Consider the following 24,041-nt stretch of genomic DNA (forward strand, 5'->3'; position numbering starts at 1 on the left):
AATTTTAGCCTCAATTTTAGCAGATATCTTTCAAACACAGTTATGGCGGATTCAAAGATTGGAGTAGACGTATTTCATGACATGGGTGACGAAAAAGCCGATTTAAAGGAGCAAGTCCACCTTGAAGAGACATTCTATATTTTATCCAAGAAGAAATCCGTTTTTCGTGTGCGTCTAACATCAAAAGGTTTATCTTTAATAAAAGAAACCGACGATAGTTCTAAAGAACAAACAATATTGTTACGCGATATCATCGGTAGTAAATGTATGAGAAGTAAAAGACGTCGTGTTGGTGGAGGATCATGCGTGTGTACTTCACTCGTTGGACATCAACAGCTTAAAGTTGTGGATGAAAACAGCGGTGACCTTGATGAGAACGATATCAGTGCCTATCTGTATATTTATGCCTACGTATTGAAACAGAGCCGACGTACATTGAAACGGGAGAGAACAACGATAACATTGAGGTTCCGATCGTATGATAAATATGAAGATAACAATAAAGAAGCACAGAAATGGAGAACCACAATTAAGTGTTTACTCGCGAACGAGCCTATCAGGAGTGTTCCTCCGGTGAACGAAAAGAAACTCTTAGTCTTGTTGAATCCGAAGTCGGGGCCAGGAAAAGCGAGGGAGTTGTTTCAAATGAAAGTGGCTCCGATATTACAGGAGGCTGAAGTCCCGTACGATCTCCATGTAACGAAGTATGCAAATTACGCTAGGGAGTTTGTTCGTACGAGAAATGTGTATAATTGGCGCGGTATTGTGGCGGTTGGTGGTGATGGAGTGTTGTTTGAGGTTCTAAATGGATTGTTTGAGCGACTCGACTGGCAGCAGGCATTCGCTGAAGTGCCCCTTGCCGTGTTACCATGTGGATCTGGAAATGGACTAGCGAGAACTATTTGCCATCATTACAAGTAAGTTTAAAAATATTATTTTTTTTTTTATCACACATACATATTTTTTATATTACATATCTAAGAAAAAGCGTCAGTCATAAATTTCAATTTTATGACCTTTATACAATGATTAGCTGTTATAGTGTAACAAATTGCTTATCTGAAAAACATTAGTTCTGATTGCAACACTATTTCATTGAATGAATATTTTGAATTAATAATAATTGAAATTTAAAATGTTATGTTACTCTAAAAAAGTAACCATTAGGCCTATAAATCATCATCACATTATCATTTTCCGGGTCAATGATCTTTGATAAAAATAAAAATAAGGAAAATTGATTGAGGACAAATCTTTGTGTAGCATCAAAATTCCGAATTGCTATCAGATAATAAATATTTGTATATTTTTTTATAGATGAAGTAGGCAAGTATTGGGAATAATAACTAAGTTTATGAACAATTATTGGTTAAATTTGAAAAAAAAATCTATTTTTATCTATTTCAATTATATGTATAACATTTAATAGAAATAAACCTGTCTTTGGATATACGTATTTAAATTCTAATAAGACTTATTAAAAATTGATGTTTTTCCTTGTAGGGGGTGTTGATTTTTATGGCTTCATTTTCTGTATTGTTGAGTTGGGGATCAGTTTACTATAATGCATCCAATAAATAATTTGTAATAAAAACTGCTTATGTGAAAACAAAGCAATTTAATTTGATAAAGTTATGTCTTAACTTGAAATCTGCCAAGGCTTTATGTAACTTTTTTTTAACTGAACGGTAGGCTTGCCTTCCAAGCCAGAGGTTGTCGGTTCGATTCCCACCTGGGGCAAATATTTGTGTGATGAACATAGATGTTTGCTCTGTGTCTGGGTGTTAATTATATATATATAAATTTATATATACATACTAGCGGCCCGCCCCGGCTTCGCCTGTGGTACATATGAAAAATAGATGTTGGCCGATTCTCAGACTTACCCGATATGCACAGAAAATTTCATGAGAATCGGTCCACCCGTTTCGGAGGAGTATGCAGACTAACATTGTGACACGAGAATTTTATATATAAGATGTTTATCAGCCATCTGGTTTCCATAACACAAGTGAAAGCTTAGTAAGGGATCAGACCAAGCCGTGTGTGAAAATTGTCTCGAAATATAACAACATGGTCCTTAAGCTAGATGTATTTTTATTAAGTTAGCTTAAACTGATAACTAGTAAGTTTTTTCATTTTCATGAAGATTTTTTTTATGAAGTTAATTTTTTTAATGCCATGTTGATTCATTGTGATAACAAGATTAAATAAGCTATTACTTGTCATTATCTATTGCATTGTCTTATAATGGTAAAACAAAGAAGATTATGGTGAAATTGAATGATTGAACAAGTTTTTTATCTTTTTATATCATCATTATCTTTGATAATAAAACAGACTTATAGGCATTTGCTAACATTAATAACATCTAATGGAAAATATGTTAAAAAAAATAAAAACAATATAATCTTTTAAAAAAATGTAGTAAAGAATTAAGAAATCATAATTTTAAAATATGTGTAGTAAGTAATGATATGTACCTGTTTGGAAATAAACAAATTCACATGATATTTTAAATGCTATTCACTTACCACAGAGCTTAATCTATAGAATAAAGAATATAGGAATGCATTTATATGATTTGAAAATAAACAAATGTATATATTTTATTCCAATAATACCAACACACATATCTTTTATTTTTTTACATGCAAAGCAATTGCATGACAATTTTATGCAAAAAATAGAAGAATATAATATAGGAAATGTAGGTAACAGATTATCTTTGCAGTTTAGATTAATGACCGAGTTGATTGCTCTGTTGTTACTTGTTCAATAATATTATTATCAGAGATTTTGTATAGGTAGTTTATGTAAGTAATACTGAATAATGTCACAATATTTTTAGTTCTGAATGTGACATGATATTATGTTTTTTTTTATTTTTTTTCTTTCAATACCATCCATGTTATGGTTAAACCAAAAAAATGATATTTGAAAACAAGGTTACATTTGAAAGTAGTTATTTGAACAGCCTGTTAGTAACTTAAATTATTATTAAATGAAAATTTTTAGAAATTGTCCGCAGTAAAGGAAGGGGTTCGAAAGATTGGGTTAAATAATATTATTATGAATAAATCGCGTTTAAAATCCGTTAAAACATCTATTTCCTTAAAGTATAATACTCATGTAAAATCAAACATAAGAAAATAGAACAATGAATGAAAGCTTCTAAAGACAATACTGTTATGAAATTTTGTACCACCTTCATATTTTTTAATTACATACACAAGGTAATCCTTGAAAATATCTTCTATGCAATGAAATGTTAAACCACACCATGACAGATAACTTTGATGGGAAAAACCCAGTGTCATTAGAGAGAGATGTCCATCAGGTTGTGGGTTTTTCCAGTATCAATACATCATACTTTTAGATTGAACGGATATTTCTTTTCTTTATATTTTTATACTTACATTATAAGAGATATATTGCAAAAAACTTGGAAAAATAATTTATTAAAAGATATGGTTACATTTTTTATGCCAGTAAAGAGTTAATGCTTTGTTAAATTTTACCATTTTTTTCATCGAATCGAAGTTATTTTTCCAATGATAAAATATGTTCCTTATTTTGTGAAATGTTTTTGTTTTATATTTCGAAATTCTTTTCTACCATGAACTTAATGACTCATATTTTATCCGTAAAGGTATAATATATAAATCTTTATCCTTTGTTTCTGACTTAGTTTAAAGTCCACAAAAACGTTTTTATTTTTCAGAACTTAGATATAATATAGGTAGGTATTATCTAGTTTAAAATTTAATGATTCGTCGTATCTTTATACGCCGTTATGTATTTACACGCTAGCGTAACGCTTAGTTACCCGCTTAGTAACTACACAACGTTAAGACATAATATTATAATTATATTATACTAAAAAACTCTGTATTCTATATATTTTAAAGGTTTTACACAATTTATTTAATAATATAAACAAAATACTTTTTTGTTTTACAGTTGTGTGATAGAACAACATATTATGTACCAACTGCAGACCTTAATAAAATTGCACGCATTCGTAATACCTATTGAGGTTAGATATTCTAAAACGTTAGTGTAATCCACGCTCATTGAGAAATAGATATAACGTAAACGAGCATTGAAATTAATTATTTTTTCGTACTCTTCTTTGAGTATTAATTAATAATATTTATAACTATAAAAATTAAAATACTTATACAAAAGTTACATTGTGTTGTAGGTATTCTTTCGAAGTTATCTTTCAAGTAGTATTTTGTATTTACAATTGTTATCTAGAATGAAATATGTATGTATATTTTTTTACTTTAATCCGCAATCGATTTGACCGTCATTGTTACAATTGCATAATATTTATGTTTCACTCTGTTGTATTTAAATTATCTTTTTTACGTGCGTAACTTCAGTGTAATTATCAGAATATTATTATTTACTAGCTGTGCTCTGCGGTTTCAACCGCGTGGCTCCACTCGTGTTGGTCTTAGCGTGTTGATATCTAGCCTTAATAGCCTTCCTCGATAAATGGGCTATCTAACATCGAAAGTATTTTTCAAATCGGACCAGTAGTTCTTTAGATTCGCGCGTTCAAACAAACAAACAAAATCTTCAGCTTTATAATATTAGATATAGGATATAGATGAAATCCTGTACGTAAATGATATACCTAATTGGATTCTCCATATGTCGGTAGTTCTTTAGTTACCGGTTTGGGTATACGATTTCATAGAATTAATTCAAATTAATCCATTTAATCGCAGTTTAATACCTATTAACTTATTAAGTTTGTTTCTCTATCGACAATTTTGAATACCCTACTTTGCTGGCATGGTTACCTTAAAATGCGAGATACGTGCTTATCCAGTTGACAGTCTGGATAAGGCATAGAAATTTATAAAAGGATGTGTGGACAACATTTTATCGAAATTAGCTACTTTTCCGTGAAAGAGTCGTATCCACCTATATCTATAGTATACTATAACTAACGATAGTTACTAGTTATTATTCTGTGGTATAACTGAAGTAGTATAATATTATACTTTCGTCCAAATACTAAATAGTATTAGTAAGTACAAAGTAGGTTGTGGCGCCACAGCAAGGGCGGAACGGGTGTTGCATAAAGGCTGCGAAAACTGAATAATAATTAGTGTAATACACGGTCATTGGCCACTTATAATTGTAAGTTATTAAATTTCTATTGGAACGCCATCAAAATTATTTATTTTAGACTTTAGAGCATTTGTTTTCTATCCAACGACCTCTCATGAAAAGGTAAAAGGGTAATGATCTTCATTCAACAAAATTTCTTATACTTTTATTATTTTATTCATATTTCATTTATGTGATTTAAAATAAGCCGGTTTAGCCCTTATAGACCGGGAGATACTGACACAAAATTTCGAGTCATTTGTAACAGGATGGCGGTTCTACAGGGGTCTTAGTACGCAATGACAAAAAGAAAAATGATGGTGTGAACGCTGGTACCGGTGGGTTAGTCGCGTGGGCGTTAGTCGAACTCGTCGGAAAAATAGCGAAAGTCAAACGATTTGTAACACAAAAATTTTAGAATTTACCGATAGCCCATAAAAAAGAAGTAGGCGGTAGTGTCATGCCATACTTTTCCGGTATGACTTACAGCCCGCCATACCGACGCGAATGTGTTGATTTAAAAAAAACAATTATTCAACCATTTGTACCAAGCTAACTTTTGCACAGGTAACCATCGTCGTGCAGCCATTTACGAAAATCACCATGCCATACTTTTCGGACGATTCCAAATGGTCACCATACCGCCGATGATCTGCAAATTTTTTTTATTTCGCCTATCTTTTTGTACCAGTATTGCATTTGGCTTTTTGGAGAGTATTTGATAAAATGTGACCATTAATATATTTGCCATACTTCTAGTAGGGGGAAAAAGTGCTGTCATACTTGAAAAATAAATTTATTATTAATTTATATAAGTGAAGATTTCCAACACCTAGATCTTTGAAATTTTGTATTTATATTCGTTGATCCTCAAACTTACAGGAAAAATAAGTGCCATACTGTTACAAATCGTTTGACTTTCGCTATTTTCCGATGAGTTCGACTAACGCCCACGCGACTAAGCCGCCGGTACCAGCGTTCACACCATCATTTTTCTTTTTGTCATTGCGTACTAAGAACCCTGTAGAACCGCCATCCTGTTACAAATGACTCGAAATTTTGTGTCAGTATCTCCCGGTCTATTATATTATGACGAAGCGGTTACTGCTGAAGCCTGAATTATATTATAAAAAATGTCAATATCTTTTTTTGTTCTTTTATCCTTTTATGTAGTAAGTATCAATTTATTACATTGTTCGTGTGTTATTCTTTATTCAAAACATAAGTCCAGTTTGCTTTTGTTTACGCATGACTCCATAGAATATAGTAAAAATTCTTTCATTAATTCATTTTTGTTCTCGTTTCATAATAATGAAATGAACCTTTCCTTGACCGCGCCCTCGAAGATGACGAAATTAAAACCTACTAGTAACTAGACCGATTCATATGTGGAGAAGACGTACAGGTTTTATGATTGTGATAATAATTATTAATTAATTAATCAAGTAAATTAAGAGAATAGTAGCACAGTCTTACTCAAAGTGGGAAATAAGCCAATAACGGATAACCTTATAATATGTGGTACACGTAGTAGGTACTAGGGGAACACAATATAATTTTAACAAGGACATAATATTTTGTTGGGAATAAAGACCTTACATGGATCCATTGAGATAATATTAATAATGGAGTCGATACCGCCTACATCACTTATGTTCCACTCAACATACGTCATCTGACGTAACTGCACTCAGTCGCTTGCTCGCTCATTGGCGCGAACGTCACGCTCATTTTTTATTTGTTTTAAGGACGCTGTCACAAATCTGCGCTACTCAAATTTAGGTATTTTACGTCGCAACGTGGGCCGCAGGAACATCACGCTCACGTAAACATAGCGCATTCCATTTTATAGACCATCTTCATACTTGATATTATTTTTAATTTTTAAATTTTATTGAAATTGATTCCTGAACTTATAACGAATTTTAAACATTCATTTTCTTACTTTTATTAGTAGGTACAATAATTATTCTGATAAGTATGTTAGTTAGTAACTTAAAAAAGTGTGAGTGTTTTACAAAACCGCTAGGAATTGTATGCAATATCTAAGCTTTTTATGAAATGTTTAAAATACTTTTTTAAGAATTATCATACATATTATGTTACCAGCAATGTATTAAATCCGGCATTGTATACAATTCTTAGAAAAATATGTATGTTATTCCGAGATACGGTCGGAATTAAATAAATTAGATTCGTCACATTACCTAGGAAGTCTGAACTTTTCCTAAGGAGCAAACACATTTGCAAATGTGGGTGGTTTTTGGGGAAGCTATTACCCATATGAGGTCAAAACTAAAATCAAAGATGGCGCCGAAGAAAATTTTACATCTTTTCGTCATGGGTGTCATTTTCATGGTTTTTGGGGTAGTTATTAACCAATATGAGGTCAAAACTAAAATCCAAGATGGCGCCGACGAAAATTTTACATCTTTTCGTCATGGGTGTCATTTTCATGGTTTTTGGGGTAGCTATTAACCAATATGAGGTCAAAACTAAAATCCAAGATGGCGCCGACGAAAATTTTACATCTTTTCGTCATGGGTGTCATTTTCATGGTTTTTGGGGTAGCTATTAACCAATATGAGGTCAAAACTAAAATTTAAAATGGCGCCGCCGTAAATTTTACATATTTTCGTTATGGGTGTCATTTTCATGGTTTTTGGGGTAGCTATTAACCAATATGAGGTCAAAACTAAAATTTAAAATGGCGCCGCCGTAAATTTTACATATTTTCGTCATGGGTGTCATTTTCATGGTTTTTGGGGTAGCTATTAACGAATATGAGGTTAAAACTAAAATCCAAGATGGCCCCGACGAAAATTTTACATATTTTCGTCATGAGTGTCATTTTCATGGTTTTTGGAGTAGCTATTAACCCATATGAGGTCAAAACTAAAATCCAAGATGGCGCCGACGAAAATTTTCATATGGGTTAATAGCTACCCCAAAAACCATGAAAATGACACCCATGAAGAATAGATGTAAAATTTTTGTCGGCGCCATCTTGGATTATAGTTTTGACCTCATATTCGTTAATAGCTATCCCAAAAACCATGAAAATGATACCCATAACGAAATGATGTAAAATTTTCGTCGGCGCCATCTTGGATGATAATTTTGACCTCATATTCGTTAATTGCTACCCCAAAAACCATGAAAATGACACCCATCACGAAAAAATGTCAAATTTTCGTCAGCGCCATCTTGGATTATAGTTTTGACCTCATATTCGTTAATAGCTACCCCAAAAACCATGAAAATGACACCCATGACGAAAATATGTCAAATTTTTCGTCGGCGCCATCTTGGATTTTAATTTTGACCTCATATTGGTTAATACCTACCCCAAAAACCATGAAAATGACACCCATGACGAAAAGATGTAAAATTTTCGTCGGCGCCATCTTGGATGATAATTTTGACCTCATATTCGTTAATAGCTACCCCAAAAACCATGAAAATGACACCCATCACGAAAAAATGTCAAATTTTCGTCAGCGCCATCTTGGATTATAGTTTTGACCTCATATTCGTTAATAGCTACCCCAAAAACCATGAAAATGACACCCATGACGAAAATATGTCAAATTTTTCGTCGGCGCCACCTTGGATTTTAATTTTGACCTCATATTGGTTAATACCTACCCCAAAAACCATGAAAATGACACCCATGACGAAAAGATGTAAAATTTTCGTCGGCGCCATCTTGGATGATAATTTTGACCTCATATTCGTTAATAGCTACCCCAAAAACCATGAAAATGACACCCATCACGAAAAAATGTCAAATTTTCGTCAGCGCCATCTTGGATTATAGTTTTGACCTCATATTCGTTAATAGCTACCCCAAAAACTATGAAAATGACACCCATCACGAAAAAAAGTCAAATTTTCGTCAGCGCCATCTTGGATGATAATTTTGACCTCATATTCGTTAATAGCTACCCCAAAAACCATGAAAATGACACCCATCACGAAAAAATGTCAAATTTTTCGTCGGCGCCATCTTGGATTTTAATTTTGACCTCATATTCGTTAATAGCTACCCCAAAAACTATGAAAATGACACCCATCACGAAAAAAAGTCAAATTTTCGTCGACGCCATCTTGAATTGTTTCACCCCACCAATCTATTCAACAATCCATAAAAAAGAGCATCTCAGGCAAGGTAATTTTTAAAACATAATTTTAAATTACAAATAATTGGATAAGAAACTTATACAGTTTACTCTTATAAAGTATCAAAATATATTTCAAATCACGAAAACGACAGTACACGCAAAATAATCTTTTTCTAATTCGTTTTATTTTTGGGACGAGGAGCGATACACCCGTCCTTCCAAGAGCGCTTCTGAGCGCGGTCTGACGACCCGCGAGAGCAAAATGTATGAAGAAATCGACAAGTATTTTTAATTTAGCTTATAATTGAAATAAAATTTTGATTTAGATACAAAAAAATTATCTGAATCTATAAAGGACTATATATGCCTCAATAATTTATAGGTAAGAAGATAGATTAGGCTTTTAATTTTCTTAAAAGTGTACCGGTATAGACCCCATTTTTTTGCATTTTATGCCATCATTGTGCTGGGAAAATCGTATTTCAGCGAAAATTTTGTATGACGTCGTATAATTTTTATAAGATGATCGTAGAACTGAATATATTATCTTTAAATTAAGATATTACTTTGTTCTCGCGTGTAATTGCTTTGAGTTAAAATTGTACCGTAAAATAGCGTTTTTTGTTAAAAATCTGTAATAGCACCCTTAAAGTGAAACGCATCAAATATGCCTACGTGTGTGTTAAGATATTGCACAAATAATTCTAAGAATACGGAAAAGTGCAAAGGAATAACTTTTCATCAGTAAGTAACTAGATAATAATTTTTAAAACTTAGTTAGAGCAAAATTTTTGGCGGGCGACATTTTGTCATAGATTAAAAATTTAAGATATGACATTGGGCATGAAATAAGTGTTGTTAGAATGGTTGTTAGTAATATTTGCTGGCGTATATTTTTATAGTATAAAATAATAATTTTACATATTTAGAAAAGCATAGACTGGTTGTTAATTGAAAAAAGGTGAAATCATGAAATATGAAAATCAATTACTTAATCACCAATTTTTTTTTTGTTAATTGATTTTAATCAAGTTTTTAATTGATATTGTATAAGCTACTGACTTGAACGTATAATTTAATTATTATTTATTTATCTGCACTAATATTATAAAGAGGAAAACTTTGTTTGTTTGTTTGATTGTAATGAATAGGCTCATAAACTACTGGACCGATTTTGATGAAATTTGGCACAGACAATCTTTAGACCCTGAGAAAGAACATAGGCTACTTTTTATTGCGAAATATGTACCACGGGCGAAGCCGGGGCGGACAAGTAATTCATATTTTTTCTATTCAAGGTTTCCATGTCTGGGCCGTGAAGAAAGGGAAAAGTGGATAAAATTTGTCAAAACAACCGCAGTGAAGAAACCTGGTTACCATCCGATAGAACTTGCGTCTGTTCATTGCATTTTCGCGATGAGGATAAATATACCACAAAAACGGGAAGGCGTTTTCTAAAGAAGTCTGCTGTTCCTTGTATTGATGTTAGTAATCATAATAAAATTTTACGGATTTGAATAACAAATAAAATATTATTTTAGCCATCACTAACATTATGTTATATTTATTTTAGCCGAAGGTGTGCTACAATAGTACTGGAACAATGCAAACAATTTCTGAGTCTGTTAGCGAGTCTGAATCTATTTTCGATACACCAAGAAAAATTGTTCTGAAAAGAAAAATACATGATATAACTCTGGCAAAAAAAAAGTTGACAAATAAATTTAAGAAAGTTCAACGTCAAAACAGACATTTAAAGATGAAATGCGAATCTCTGACCCTTCTTGTTAAATCTCTTAAAGCTAAATTTTCACTCGATGGAATAGCCGAAAATAATTTGATGGATAAAGCAGAATTGGTGGAAATACAAAAAAAACTAATTGGAACAAATAAACAGAATAGAAATTCTTTAAAATATACACCTGCACTACGTAAGTTTGCATTGACTCTAAATTACTATTCGCCAGCGGCTTACAAATATGTGAGAAATGTTTACAATAACGTCCTTCCACATCCGAGGACTCTCTGTCGATGGTATGGTACGTTTGATGCTGAGCCAGGATTTACTAATGAAGCGTTCGAAGCTCTTAAACTGAAATTTAAATCAGGTGACAAATCGTGTAATTTAGTCTTCGACGAAATGGCTATCCGTAAACAAAAATTGTTTCACAACCAACAGACACTCGGTGCCGTTAATTTTGGAGCAGGCCCTCAAGAAGGTGACGTTGACGATAACGTAGCATCGCAGGCCTTAATATTTATGTTGGTATCGCTGACTGAAAATTGGAAGCTCCCTGTGGGCTACTTTTTAATAGCAGGCATAACTGCTGAAACAAAGGCAAATTTAATTACAACCTGCTTACGGAAATGTCATGACGCTGGAGTTACAGTACTAAGCGTTACATTTGATGGATGCTCCACAAATCTATCGACTGCTAACATTCTAGGTTGTGACTTAACCGACCCAAATAATTTTGTGACCCATTTTCCGCACCCGAGTACTCAAGAGAAGGTATGTATATTTCTTGATGCATGCCATGTTATTAAATTGATAAGAAATACTTTTGAAAGGAAGAGACTATTTATTGATGAAGATGGCAAGAAAATTAGATGGCAGCTATTGATCAATTTGAATAAACTTCAAACAAAAGAGGGTCTCAGATTTGGTAACAAACTAACACAACGCCACCTCCACTTTCGCAACCAGATAATGAAGGTTAAGCTTGCTACGCAATTATTGAGTATCAGTGTAGCAAAAGCGTTGCTACTATGCGATCAGGTATTGAAATCGTCGCAGTTCTTTGACTCGTCAGCAACTGTAAATTTTTTAGAAATAATGAATAACTTTTTTGACACAATGAATTCGAGAAAGTTTCACTTTTATGGATTCAAACGGCCAATTGATACACAAAATAAATCGGCAGTATTTGAATTTCTGGACAAAGTAAAGAAGTACATCCTGAATTTGGAATTTCACATAAAATATAGAAGAGTGATTAAAAGAAAAAATTTTGCGCCTCGTATCACACTATCAATTTCAAAACAGAAAATTGTGGAATCAGCAAATAAAAAAGGGTTTATTGGCGCCATCATTTGCATAGAATCTCTGAAAACATTGTATCAAAATGCAGTCGAGGACAAACAAATTATGAGTTATATTTCGACGTATCGACTCAGCCAGGACCACTTAGAATTGTATTTTGGTGTCATCAGACAACATGGTGGATACAACAATAACCCCAATATTTTGCAATTGCGAGCTGCTTATAAAAAGACATTAAATCACTTAGAACTTCGCTCATCTTTTACAGGCAATTGTATTCCATTAGACAATTTCAGTATTTTGCACAACTCTTCAACTGACGTAATAAATAGCACCACACACATGAACAGACACGATGACGAGGAATACGAAATTTTATCGGCTACTCGCTGCTTAGAGTCTGATATAGAAGCCGAGAACAACTGTAAAATTTTTGCAGATATACTCGATTGCCAACAAATTTCATTTAGTTCCCAATTGATAGTCGGATACATATCTGGCTACATTTCCAGGATTTTGACAAAGTCATTAAAATGCGAAGTTTGTGTGGATAGTTTGAGCACAACAGCAAGGTTGCCGCATCATAAGCTAATAAGTATCAAAGATATGGGTGGCTTGACATACTCAACAGATGACGTGTATAAAATATGTATCGCCACAGAAACAGTCATACGAAAAATTTCAAAGCAACAAATCAAACTCGCTTCTAAACACTATTTTAGCTATATTACTGTCAATACTTTAGAATATTTTATTGATAAGGAGGTATTTACATCTTTGGTACAACATTCGTTTCATCAACCAAGCACTTTAAACCACCGAGTGCATTTGATGCGGGCCATTATAAATAGATACACCATGATTCGCTTGAAACACGAAGCAACTCAGACTAATAATCATATAACAAAGCGACAAAAGTTAACAAAACTTATATTGTTTCAAGGTAACTAAATAAATAAATAAATATTTCAGAACAATTTTCATACGATCTTATCCCATACTAAGATTTCGCTTGTGTTATGGAAACCAGATGGCTGAAAAACTTACATATTATATAATTTTAAATAAATACTTATATACATAATTAACACCCAGACACAGACAAACATCTATGTTCATCACACAAATATAAATAACAACAGCAGGGATGGCTCAGTGGTGAGAATCTCGGACTCGATAAGTCGAGGGTTCGAGACCAGGCGAGCGCGCAGGAAATAAATAGATTTTTCAATTTATCTGCGCATGTTATAACATCATTACTGCTCGAAACGGTGAAGCAGAACATCGTGAGGAAACCGACATGTGAAAGAATCAAAGTTCCACGACATGTGGCATCCACCAACCCGCACTTGGCCAGCGTGGCGGATTATGGCCTGATTCCAGCAGTGGGAACATGTTCTAAGGATGATGAACTAAATAAACATTTTGTACAAAATTACACGACTTTTATTTTTTTTCTAAAAAAGGCTCAATTTGTAAGGAATGAAACTTCCCAAAGCCCTGACTGAACCTCCTCATCCTATATTATATGCCAGATATTGTTAGCCCCGCGTAGTAAAGTCAGTTTATATCTAAAATAAATATTTATTTATTTATTTATTTATTTAGAATTTCCAACAAAGGATACAGATTACATTTGTTACATCTAATTATTTAAGTACATGGTCTTCCGCACCTTTAATTACAGGAAATTACAGCGTTCAAAATATTTATTACAATTACAATTCGTCAATTTATTAAAAAATATTAGTTAAAAAAATTAAAAGAACTTAATAACATTGATTATATACCACGAAAAGTATTACAATAAATTACAAATAAATTACAAATTTAAAATTACAATTATATTCGTCAAATTATTAAAAATATAATAAAAATAAAATATAAAAATAAAATATAATATTAAAAATAAAATATAATATTAAGTAAGTACAAAGAAAATTTCAAGTCAACGTGCATGTAAGGAGTGGCACCCAATAAAATAGACAGAATGAAACAAAGTGTCGCCTCTAGAGCGGTGAGTGAGTGACATCGCATAATCTATGACTGTCTAGCCGTCATTCGCGCGCCCCGCGCCGCCATCTTGGCGCACAGATTTTGTTCGTAGTGTCTGCTCCATTATTAATATTATCTCAATGCATGGATCTAAAAAGACATATATGTACCTACATAGTACTTTGATATGGAGGCTATACGGACCGAATTTCTTGTATTAAGAGCCCGTGCATGACTTTTTTTTTTAAATAATCGATGGGCAGACGTTTGACCACAATCCCACCTGATGGAAAGCGGCGATGTGGTCTACTTGGGTGCACGTCTGCCTAGGAGGAGCCTATTCACCCTAGCTTTGAAGAGGTCCAAGTTGTATTGCTCAGGAAACCAGCTCCTAAATAATTAAAGAAATAAGTTAAAACTTAAAATCACTCTAAAATCGCTACGGCCTCTTAATTGCTATTATTCTTCTAATATTTAAACGTAAGTAAAGCAGGCGATAAGATACGTTTGTAATATTTAAAATGATTATAGGATTGATTTGTTATGATAGAGTTTTAATTAGAATATTGTCCAAATTTTGAATGTGTTGTGTATGATGTTTTTTTTTATAAATAAGAATATTGTTTAATTTATGTAATTTGCATTTTATGATTGTAATGTTAACATTAAAAACTGAATGTTGATTCATTGCACTAGAACTTTGCCCTACGATGATTGGACATGCATGTCTTAAATTGTTTGCACCATGTATGTAGGTACATACTTAGACAAAGTAAACTATATAAATACAACAATGTACCTACTATAATGCCCACGGCCACGGTATTAACACAGTACTTATTAACGAATAGACGGTCGATTGTCATGCGTTTTTTTGACTATCCGAGTTAAAATTCAAATCTCAAATGGTAAATGATGTTCACACTTCACAATTAAAATATTTGCTCCTATTTGAATAAAATCTTTGTAAAATGCAAGTTAGTCAAAAAGTAGAAACAGTGAATTTCTAATTACTAATTAGTATGTTAGCAGTCAGACAAATAAGTACAAATAAAGATTAATCTGGAATCAAGGATTATCTCATATATGCCTGTCAATGTCATCTTAAGCCTTGTATACATTCATAGAATGTTAACCTCGCTTTGAAAATTACTTTATGGTCAATTCCGTATTAGTACTTATCTAACACATGTTTTTAATTTATGTGCACTCATTGTATTATTATTTTATTACAAAATAATTTCACTTTTATTGCCACACAACTCCTTTTCTTTGCACTTAATTGAAAAAAAAAAAAAAAAAATTGATAGTTAAAAAAATTCAATGATTCGTACTTTCATTAGGTAATGTTAAAACTGCTTACGGCACTAAAATTGGTAAGACCGTTGCTTAAAAAATACAGCAATAAAAGTTTGGTAATTGAAAATTTGGTAAAAAATTACAGTAGCTTTCAACTCAAACATCTTTCATGTACAGATGAAAACCGCTCCATGTTTATTGTTTATATTATATTATGTATGCGTAGGGTAACATACAGATTAATCATGATGTCATATTATTACATCTGTGAACACGCATACACAAAAAAGCCACAACGTTAAATTAACTCAAATATTTTCCAGCATCGTAATTAACCCAAATTGACGGCGACTGATTTGTCGTTAGTTGGAATAATAGTTCATTACCATATTGTGTTAATTATTACGCACCCATTACTAACAAGTAGTAGTTAGATATCAGTTTTTAAAAAGTATCTCTACAAGCAACCTTGAAAAATCTTAATAATTTCATCGAGCCGATTCCAATTTATTTTATGGGTGTTTGACCTCCGCACCTAATGTGATAATGAACAACCTATTAGGAAGTTGCATGCATATGTTTAACTTATAACGGATTTCTGAATTTTATAAGTTATTAATATATAGTATTTATAAGTTTTAAGGTCACAGTCAGTTGTCCATGAGTGCTGACATTATTTTAAACTAAAAATTAAGCATGGCAAAAACATGCATATAACAAAATGCTAATACGTCATATGGAATGAATTAACTAAATGAATTTTAAACAGATAACAAAAAATTTGGACGCCATTAGTTAATTCGACCACATTAGCGTTAACCGACTGCGCTGGAAATATTATATTTTAGTGCACGAGTTTTCCCGCAAACAAAAGTGTATATCTAGCGGCAAATTTCTTTAGCACTGGCCCGAACCTTTACAGAAATATTAGAAATAGAGTACCCGAGTAATAGGTAATTGTATGACAGTAACTAGCCACACCATGCGCAGTAATTCCCTCCACATTTAACTCAGCGCTCAGCTGTTATTTGCCGCCTATAGTATAGTACCCATTCATCCTATCATATCGTTCTCGTCATAATATGAGGAGATGGATGACTGACACCACCATCATCGGACCATCAGACTTAAGAACTGGCAGCTCTAAGTAAAGATTTGTTTTTTGACTATAATAGATACTGTAATGATGAATGATGATGATAGTAATAAAAAAGGTGAGTAGAAACCGTTCAGCAAAGAAAATGTTGCAAAAGAGGGAAAATATTTCTTATGCAAGTCAAACCACGAGACATAATTCTATTCCTCTCAACACTGAGATGGATCAGGAAAAATATAATTGCAATCAAATTAAAGTAGTACGTATAACGTAACTGGGTTAACTCATAACCTTTACTAGATTGAGAATAAATTGTCTAGATCTAGTCACTAGTACATCGGCGTTACGTAGTAATCAAACGAATGTCAAGGAAAACACTGTGTTCCAGGTCAAGTAAAATCTGCGGTTTGAGGAGCAGTTAGCTATCTGTTTGTTATTAAAGAAAATGCCCATAATAGAAAATTGTATCGACAAAAAGTTTAATTATCCATACTATCAATATAGTACTATTTTTCTAAATACAAAAGTGTGCCTGTTTGTCTGCTTATACATTTCACGGATAAAACCATGTTAATCCACAACACTACTTTTGATTTTTTTAATGAAAATGGTTGAAGATATGCGACTTTTTTGCTAAGTTTGAAAATGAGGATAAAAGTTTTTGTCTGCGGAGCACAGATAGTTTTATATATTTTTGTTAAAGGCTGGTAGAAAATAAAAACCAACGGCTACAACTCGTAAACTTATATTTTGCAACGTTTTTACGTTGCGAAAGATATCGTAATCTTACTCCATTTTGTTCTTTTTTGCTTCAGTGATATAATTGACGTTCGTTTTATACTTTCTCTTTTTATTTGATTCGTTATAGTCTTGTTTAATTTTTAACTATTGTCTATGTTGTTGTCATAAGACTGCATGTTTACAATTTATTTAAATAAGTAGTTCATTTAAATATACATATCTTTAAACGTAATCTGTGGCAATTAAAAGTATGCAGGTATGTAAAACTCTTTAAAATTTTAATGATTTGAAACAATAGATTTTATGAATAAGTTTTTGAAAAATAATAATGTTATTTCAGACTTTTTGTATAACTTAATTTGAATGCATATTATTTTTGTTTTGTATGTGTGTTAAATATTTCACGAAATAACCTCAGAATGTTTAACAAATTAACTTTGAAAATACATAATAAAAATTGGATTAAAATGAACGTTAACGTTTTTACTTTAGAGAGTTTCAAATAAAATGTAGCAACAAACAAACGAGCATGTTAAATTTGATGTTGAGAAATTATTACAAAACTCAAACTCAAACATTTATTTATTCAATTAGACTTCGTATAGAAGCACTTTTGAAACGTCATTACATATTTTAAAATTTACCACTAATTTACAATCGAAGGGATAAATGCTAATGCATAGGAAAGATCAATTTAAAGGTAGGTATTAATCATAATCATGTTATGTAAACGTAGCACTTGTTACCAATGAAAATAAGGAAAATACAAAAAGTATTTAAGTAATGATCTTTTGACCTGACCTACTTTTACCACCATTCCATGAAATATTTACGTAAATGAACATCTTCACCTTGCTTCTGAATTTGTAGCTTCATATAATGTCGTGCGACGTCTATGGTGGCTCTATTTAAATGAAATTAAAAAAAAACCGACCTAGTTCATTCCAAAATAAACATATTATTTTAATAACTATGCTGATTTAAATATGTGTTTGCAAACGGTCTGTTACTCACTCATCGTTAAATTAAAATTAAATAGGTCATAGGAGAATATTGGTACTAAATACAGTCACAAGAAAAAATCAAAGGAAAGTTCCATTGTGAACCAATTTTATTTATTTTTATACGTTGACGATGAGCTTATGATGATTTATCATTGATTAAAATTTCAACTAAGAATTGAAAACAGGCACTGTTAACTTATTTTACTGTGAATATTTATAAAATTGTCTATCTATTTCAGTGAGCCGTTTTTTCATCAAAACATGGTTGGACTCTCGATAGCACTCACAAGAGGCAAAACGGCGCCAATCGATGTCGTCAGAGTAGAAACAAAAAGTAAAGTAAGTAGGTTACATTTACAAACTGGTTCAAATATTATTTACTTTGTGTGTACATCTTAATTAATCAGTAAATTATTCATGTTACCTATATTATGTTCTTCATTTCAAGGTCTTTGAGAGCGTGGTCCTAACAATTATTTTTTTTATTAATTATCGTTACTAAAAGTTATAATTATAGGTGCTAAATTAGAGTGAAGTAATAATTTTTTATCGATCTAATAACCTATATATTTTGTATTTCTTATGGACATCGATACATTATTATGGATCGATGCAATTAGCTTTAGCAATGGCCTGGTTCTTATGTAGAATTATTTCTTAGTGGTGACTCAATTATTATTTTAACCGTATTTACAAAAGCTATTTGAAATATAGTAATAACATCGTTCAATATTTTTTTTCTGAAAAATTTATCGTTAAAACAAGTTTGTGGTTATTATTTCTTTCATTAGTTACTGTAGTCCTAAGTACTTCAACGATATGTTGTGGTCTTGTGGTTGAAGTTTATTTTATGTATTTCAATGTTCTCTAGTAAACAAGTAATAAGCATAAACATTAAATGATGTTTTATTCCAATATGATTAATCTTTTTATATAAATTGATCAATGGGTTAAGTTGCATATTCGTCATAAAGTTATCTCTTTTATAACTTTTGATCAAGTCAATTGTTTTCAGTCAACTTTTTATTAAATTTCCAATCCAGTATATTGCTAATTCTTAATAATTTGGTGTGTAATTGCATTTACTACGCGCAACACGCGTGGAGACAATTTTGTGAGACCGTGAATGACATTTTTTGATGTCAATGGACTTTTTTAATTGATTATACCTATTTAGTTCCTCCTTACCTCCCTTTATATATACTTAGGTATATTGATTATTATTTAACATTGCAGTTTCGTATCCAGTGAAACGTAATGTCTATTGTTTTATCCCGATAACGTCGCATCATAATAGTGCGTTGTCACTGTATACCTATTTGTTTAAAGGGATCTTGTATCGTTGTTTGAGAAGTCAAGGTTTCATTGTTTACTTCGTTTTTATGTCATAGTAACGAGTTAATTGTCGTATGTATATAATTTATTTCCTCTACCTCTAAAGAAAAGTATATTATTAACTATTATTATGTTCTTAATCCTACCTTTGCGATAGATGCAGGCTTATCATATACATTGCACTTTTGGCGATCAGTCTCTATATTTAAAAGGTATTACTAGGTACATCAGTTCCGTAGAAATTTAATAGTGCGAAGAAGACAAGTGTCTTAAATTTATACGATGTCAACATAACCACTCATTTAGCGTAATTATTTTCACCTTCAAAATATAACGTTACTTTTCAATTATATACATCCGCGCTCACAAACAAGGAACGTTGTGGGTACTGCGGATATCAATTATTCCCAGTTGATCCTATTACGACTCTATCACACGATTACCAGGCGAACTACGCATATTTGTTGCGGCAATTACATTGCTCTTTTTACGCTTTAGTTTTATCTTAGTTATATCCGGCTTTTGGTATATGTTTTAAGGATTTTTAGGGAATTGTTTTTTAATAATGTGTAATATGTTTATAATATGAAATGTAATGTTTTCAATTATTCACGATTATACTAACTAATCATATTTATCCACAGATAATGTTTTCCTTGCTATCAGTCGGCTGGGGCTTGCTGTCAGATATCGATATTGAAAGTGAAAGATTACGAGCAATCGGCGGTCAAAGGTTCACTCTGTGGGCTCTCGCGAGAACCGTCGGTTTGAGGAGGTACAAAGGTGTCCTGAGCTACGCTCTAATCAAGGATGTCAGTAATTTGCCTAAAGCGAAACACACGATCACCCTCAGTCATAGCGTCAGCCAGGACGGCTCTCTCGACTCCCCCGAAACGGAAGCGTTTTTCGACTGCGACGAGCAATCGGACGTGTTTACGAGCACGGTGACTGGAAAAAAACATCAGCGAGTAGATTCGTGGTACTCTGTGAACTCAAGGCGGAGTGCGTTCTACAGTACGCGTGGCTCGGAGTACCACAGCGTCACTAGTGGCGGCTCTGAGATGCGGTCCCCGGTGCACGCTTGTATGCACGGCCCAGCTCCTCACTTGCCCTCTCTCATGTCCCAGTTACCTTCTCACTGGGTGCATGAAGAAGGCGAGTTCGTAATGGTTCACGTTTCCTATCAGTCATATATCGGTGAAGACTTATTATTCGCCCCGCGCTCCGAGTTATCCGACGGTGTCATGTGGATGCTTATCATCAAAGCGGGTATATCCAGATCTCAAATATTCTCATTCCTTGTAACGATATCGCAGGGAAATATATCGGAAGTTAATAATGAGTACATTAAATTAATTCCCGTCAGTGCGTTCAGGATAGTGCCCGAAGGTCAAACGGGTTACATCACAGTTGACGGTGAACTCGTTGAATACGGGCCGATTCAGGCTGAAATCTTTCCAAATATAGTTAATGTTCTCACGCCTGATACGAAATAACGTATGGTGGATAGGTAATCAATTTTAGATTAATGTGTCTCTCCGAACTATGTCAGCCACGTGTAATGTTAACCGAGCCGACTTAGTCATTGTGCAATATAATTATGAGTTTGATATAGACACGAAACACCTGTAAGGTTGTGCCAGAAATTATATCAATGTGTGAGGGTTATTCAAATCGATGTTGTTTAATCGCATTTGTATTTAATTTTACGTTGTAAGTCGGTATAAGTGGATTGGTTAAATAGCTAAATTGTGATATTTTAATGTAAACATATTGTTTCTTTTAAGTAAGTCTGTTTAAAGACTCGTTGTTGCAGTGAATAGTGCCAAATCGTGAGGCACTCTAAAATCTTATCAATTATCGGAATAGTTAACAATTTACAGCATGTACTTCATGAGTACAATTATTCAGTTAATTAATCAGAACACGTTTGCTCAAAGTAGAGCAGTAAAAATGTTTATAATGTCGGTTAAATAAATTCTAATTGCCTGTAGCATTTAGTTTTATAGCTATATCTACTTAAGTACATATAATTACATAATATTTCGATAAACGTAAAGGAAAAGATATTATTATTGCTCGAAATAACCTTTTTTTTGTGTTTTAAATTACATTCATTTTATACTATGTATTTATTTATGTACCTATATGTACATAGGTATATAATGCGTTGTATAGTTTATCTATTAATATCAATCGTTAATTATGGAAAAGGTAATATCACAATATTTAGTCTGTAATGATAGAAAAATTATCTAATTAATATTATTTATAAAATTTAATTAAAATATCTTGTACTCTATGAAATACGTAACAAATCATTCCAATCCACAACTAAATTAATACCTATTGTATGAAAATTAAAATAATGTGGATGATCAATAAATAAATATTTATTATTATTACAAGCATAATAATAAATAATTTTAGCAATTTAACTTAGTGTGTATATCAGCCTATACGAACTTATCTAGAGATCCCAGTTGCTAAGAATATAAGGAAAAATTAATATATATTATACAAATAATTTTAAGGATAAATTAATCATAATAGCTATCTGTGGTATTTGGATAGAAAGCTTTGGGATTTATTAATTTTACTTAATTATTATTACATATTAAAATGATATATTATATTAATTATTTTAGCAGTATTAGTGAATTGTTTTTTTAAATATATTTAATTCTTTCTGTGATAATATTAATGATTGCCATATAAAATCACAATGCTACCCCACAATTACTCTGCCTAATATATTTGAATATTTCTGAATACTTTTTATATTTTTTACATGAAACTTATAAATATATTGTTTATGTAATATGTACGTATACCTGTTTTGATGCTTTATTAACTAAAGTTAATGTAAATCTTTTATTATGGTGTCTAATGCAGGTTGTTATAATTTTAACGAAAAATGCGTGTAATAATCTATTGACTATTACTCTATTCATTTTGGGTATCTACTTTATATATACTAGTTATTCTTCACAGATATGGTACAACAAGAGTCTACCTGATTAAATAATATGTATATTTTAAATTATATATAATGATGTTGCCATTCTTGCCTCATGTACAATTCTTTACTAATATTTTTCATTCCGAGTGTTTTACTTAATATAAGCTGTGTGTATATTAATTGCACAAAATAAACAAAGGTATTTATTAAGCTTCTTTAGGCAGCTATAAACTCAATTCTATATAGAATTAATCAGCTTTTGTGGTTATACCTATGTAAGATTTTTTGCTGTAAAACCCCAATATTTAGTCTGGCTTTCAGATTGATAGAGAATACTTGTAAATATAATTTGATAACATGACAATAATTTAAACAAATTTTGTCCAAATGTCGGTACTAATTATTGAAGTAATAAATTCTTGTACAATTTTATAATAATGTATCCAAAATTGCCATTGTAATGTAAGCACAAGCAGTTAGATTTGTCCAAAAATATTAATTATTGTTGCATTTATTTATCGATTTTAAATGTTTTATATGCTGCATTCCTAATACTTGATTTGATTGTATGAATTATAATATATGTATAAGATAATATAGTTTAAAGTCATTCCTTTAAAAGTGAATTGTTATTTTGAGTTTAAATAATTTTTTATTTATAAATTTTGTGATTGGTGTTTGTTATCCTTTAATAAATTATATTTTAAATAGATAAGTGAATTTCATTTCCTAAAATCCATAGTAAGGATTATTAAATAAAAAACATGTTGACAATCAATATTTTATATAATATCTAAAATTAAGAATCAAAATACACTTATATATTATTTACAACAGATTTTAGACTTGACAACTGAATATTATTTCATAACAGATTTAAACCAAAAATAGGATAACTATTTAGCTAATTATTCAATTACATGAGCAGAACTAGAAAACCCTGGAAATTTGTATTGCAAAAGGAAAATACACAACCATTTATGTATTTCAAAATGAAAGCTAAAAGTATAATAGTCTATTAACTTGCTTATCTATATAATACGTAAAATGAAGAACTTTGTAATAAATTAGGTCTACTAACAATAGACTTGATAATAATTGATAAAACAATTTAACAAGTAGAGGTTGCACAACTGTTTTATTAGTTTATTACTATTTAATTACTCTAATAAAATCCTGGTAAAACACTATAAAAAACTTACATCTAGTATGTACTATAGAAATTAACTAATAATTATTGGAAAGTGGCCTGTTTTCTATAATTTCACTAAGATAAAACATCTTTTATAAATGTCACAACTTTACCGTAATT

At 31.7% G+C, this 24,041-nt stretch overlaps 1 protein-coding gene across 1 annotated transcript; it reads left to right on the top strand.

Annotated features, from left to right (window-relative positions):
• Positions 1–30: 30 nt before the first annotated feature.
• On the top strand, positions 31–23,435 carry LOC149903850 (sphingosine kinase 1-like). The gene is made up of 3 exons (XM_090107866.1): positions 31–917; positions 18,672–18,771; positions 20,412–23,435. The coding sequence occupies exons 1-3, from the start codon at positions 43–45 to the stop codon at positions 21,261–21,263; spliced, it is 1,827 nt and encodes a 608-aa protein (XP_089963992.1). The 5' UTR covers positions 31–42; the 3' UTR covers positions 21,264–23,435.
• The last annotated feature ends 606 nt before the right edge of the window (positions 23,436–24,041 follow it).

Source organism: Colias eurytheme, chromosome 12, assembly GCF_061535395.1.
Source record: "Colias eurytheme isolate Ceu_HAF_F1 chromosome 12, ilColEury1 Martin Lab GWU primary, whole genome shotgun sequence".
In the NCBI taxonomy this organism is placed as follows: domain Eukaryota; kingdom Metazoa; phylum Arthropoda; class Insecta; order Lepidoptera; family Pieridae; genus Colias; species Colias eurytheme.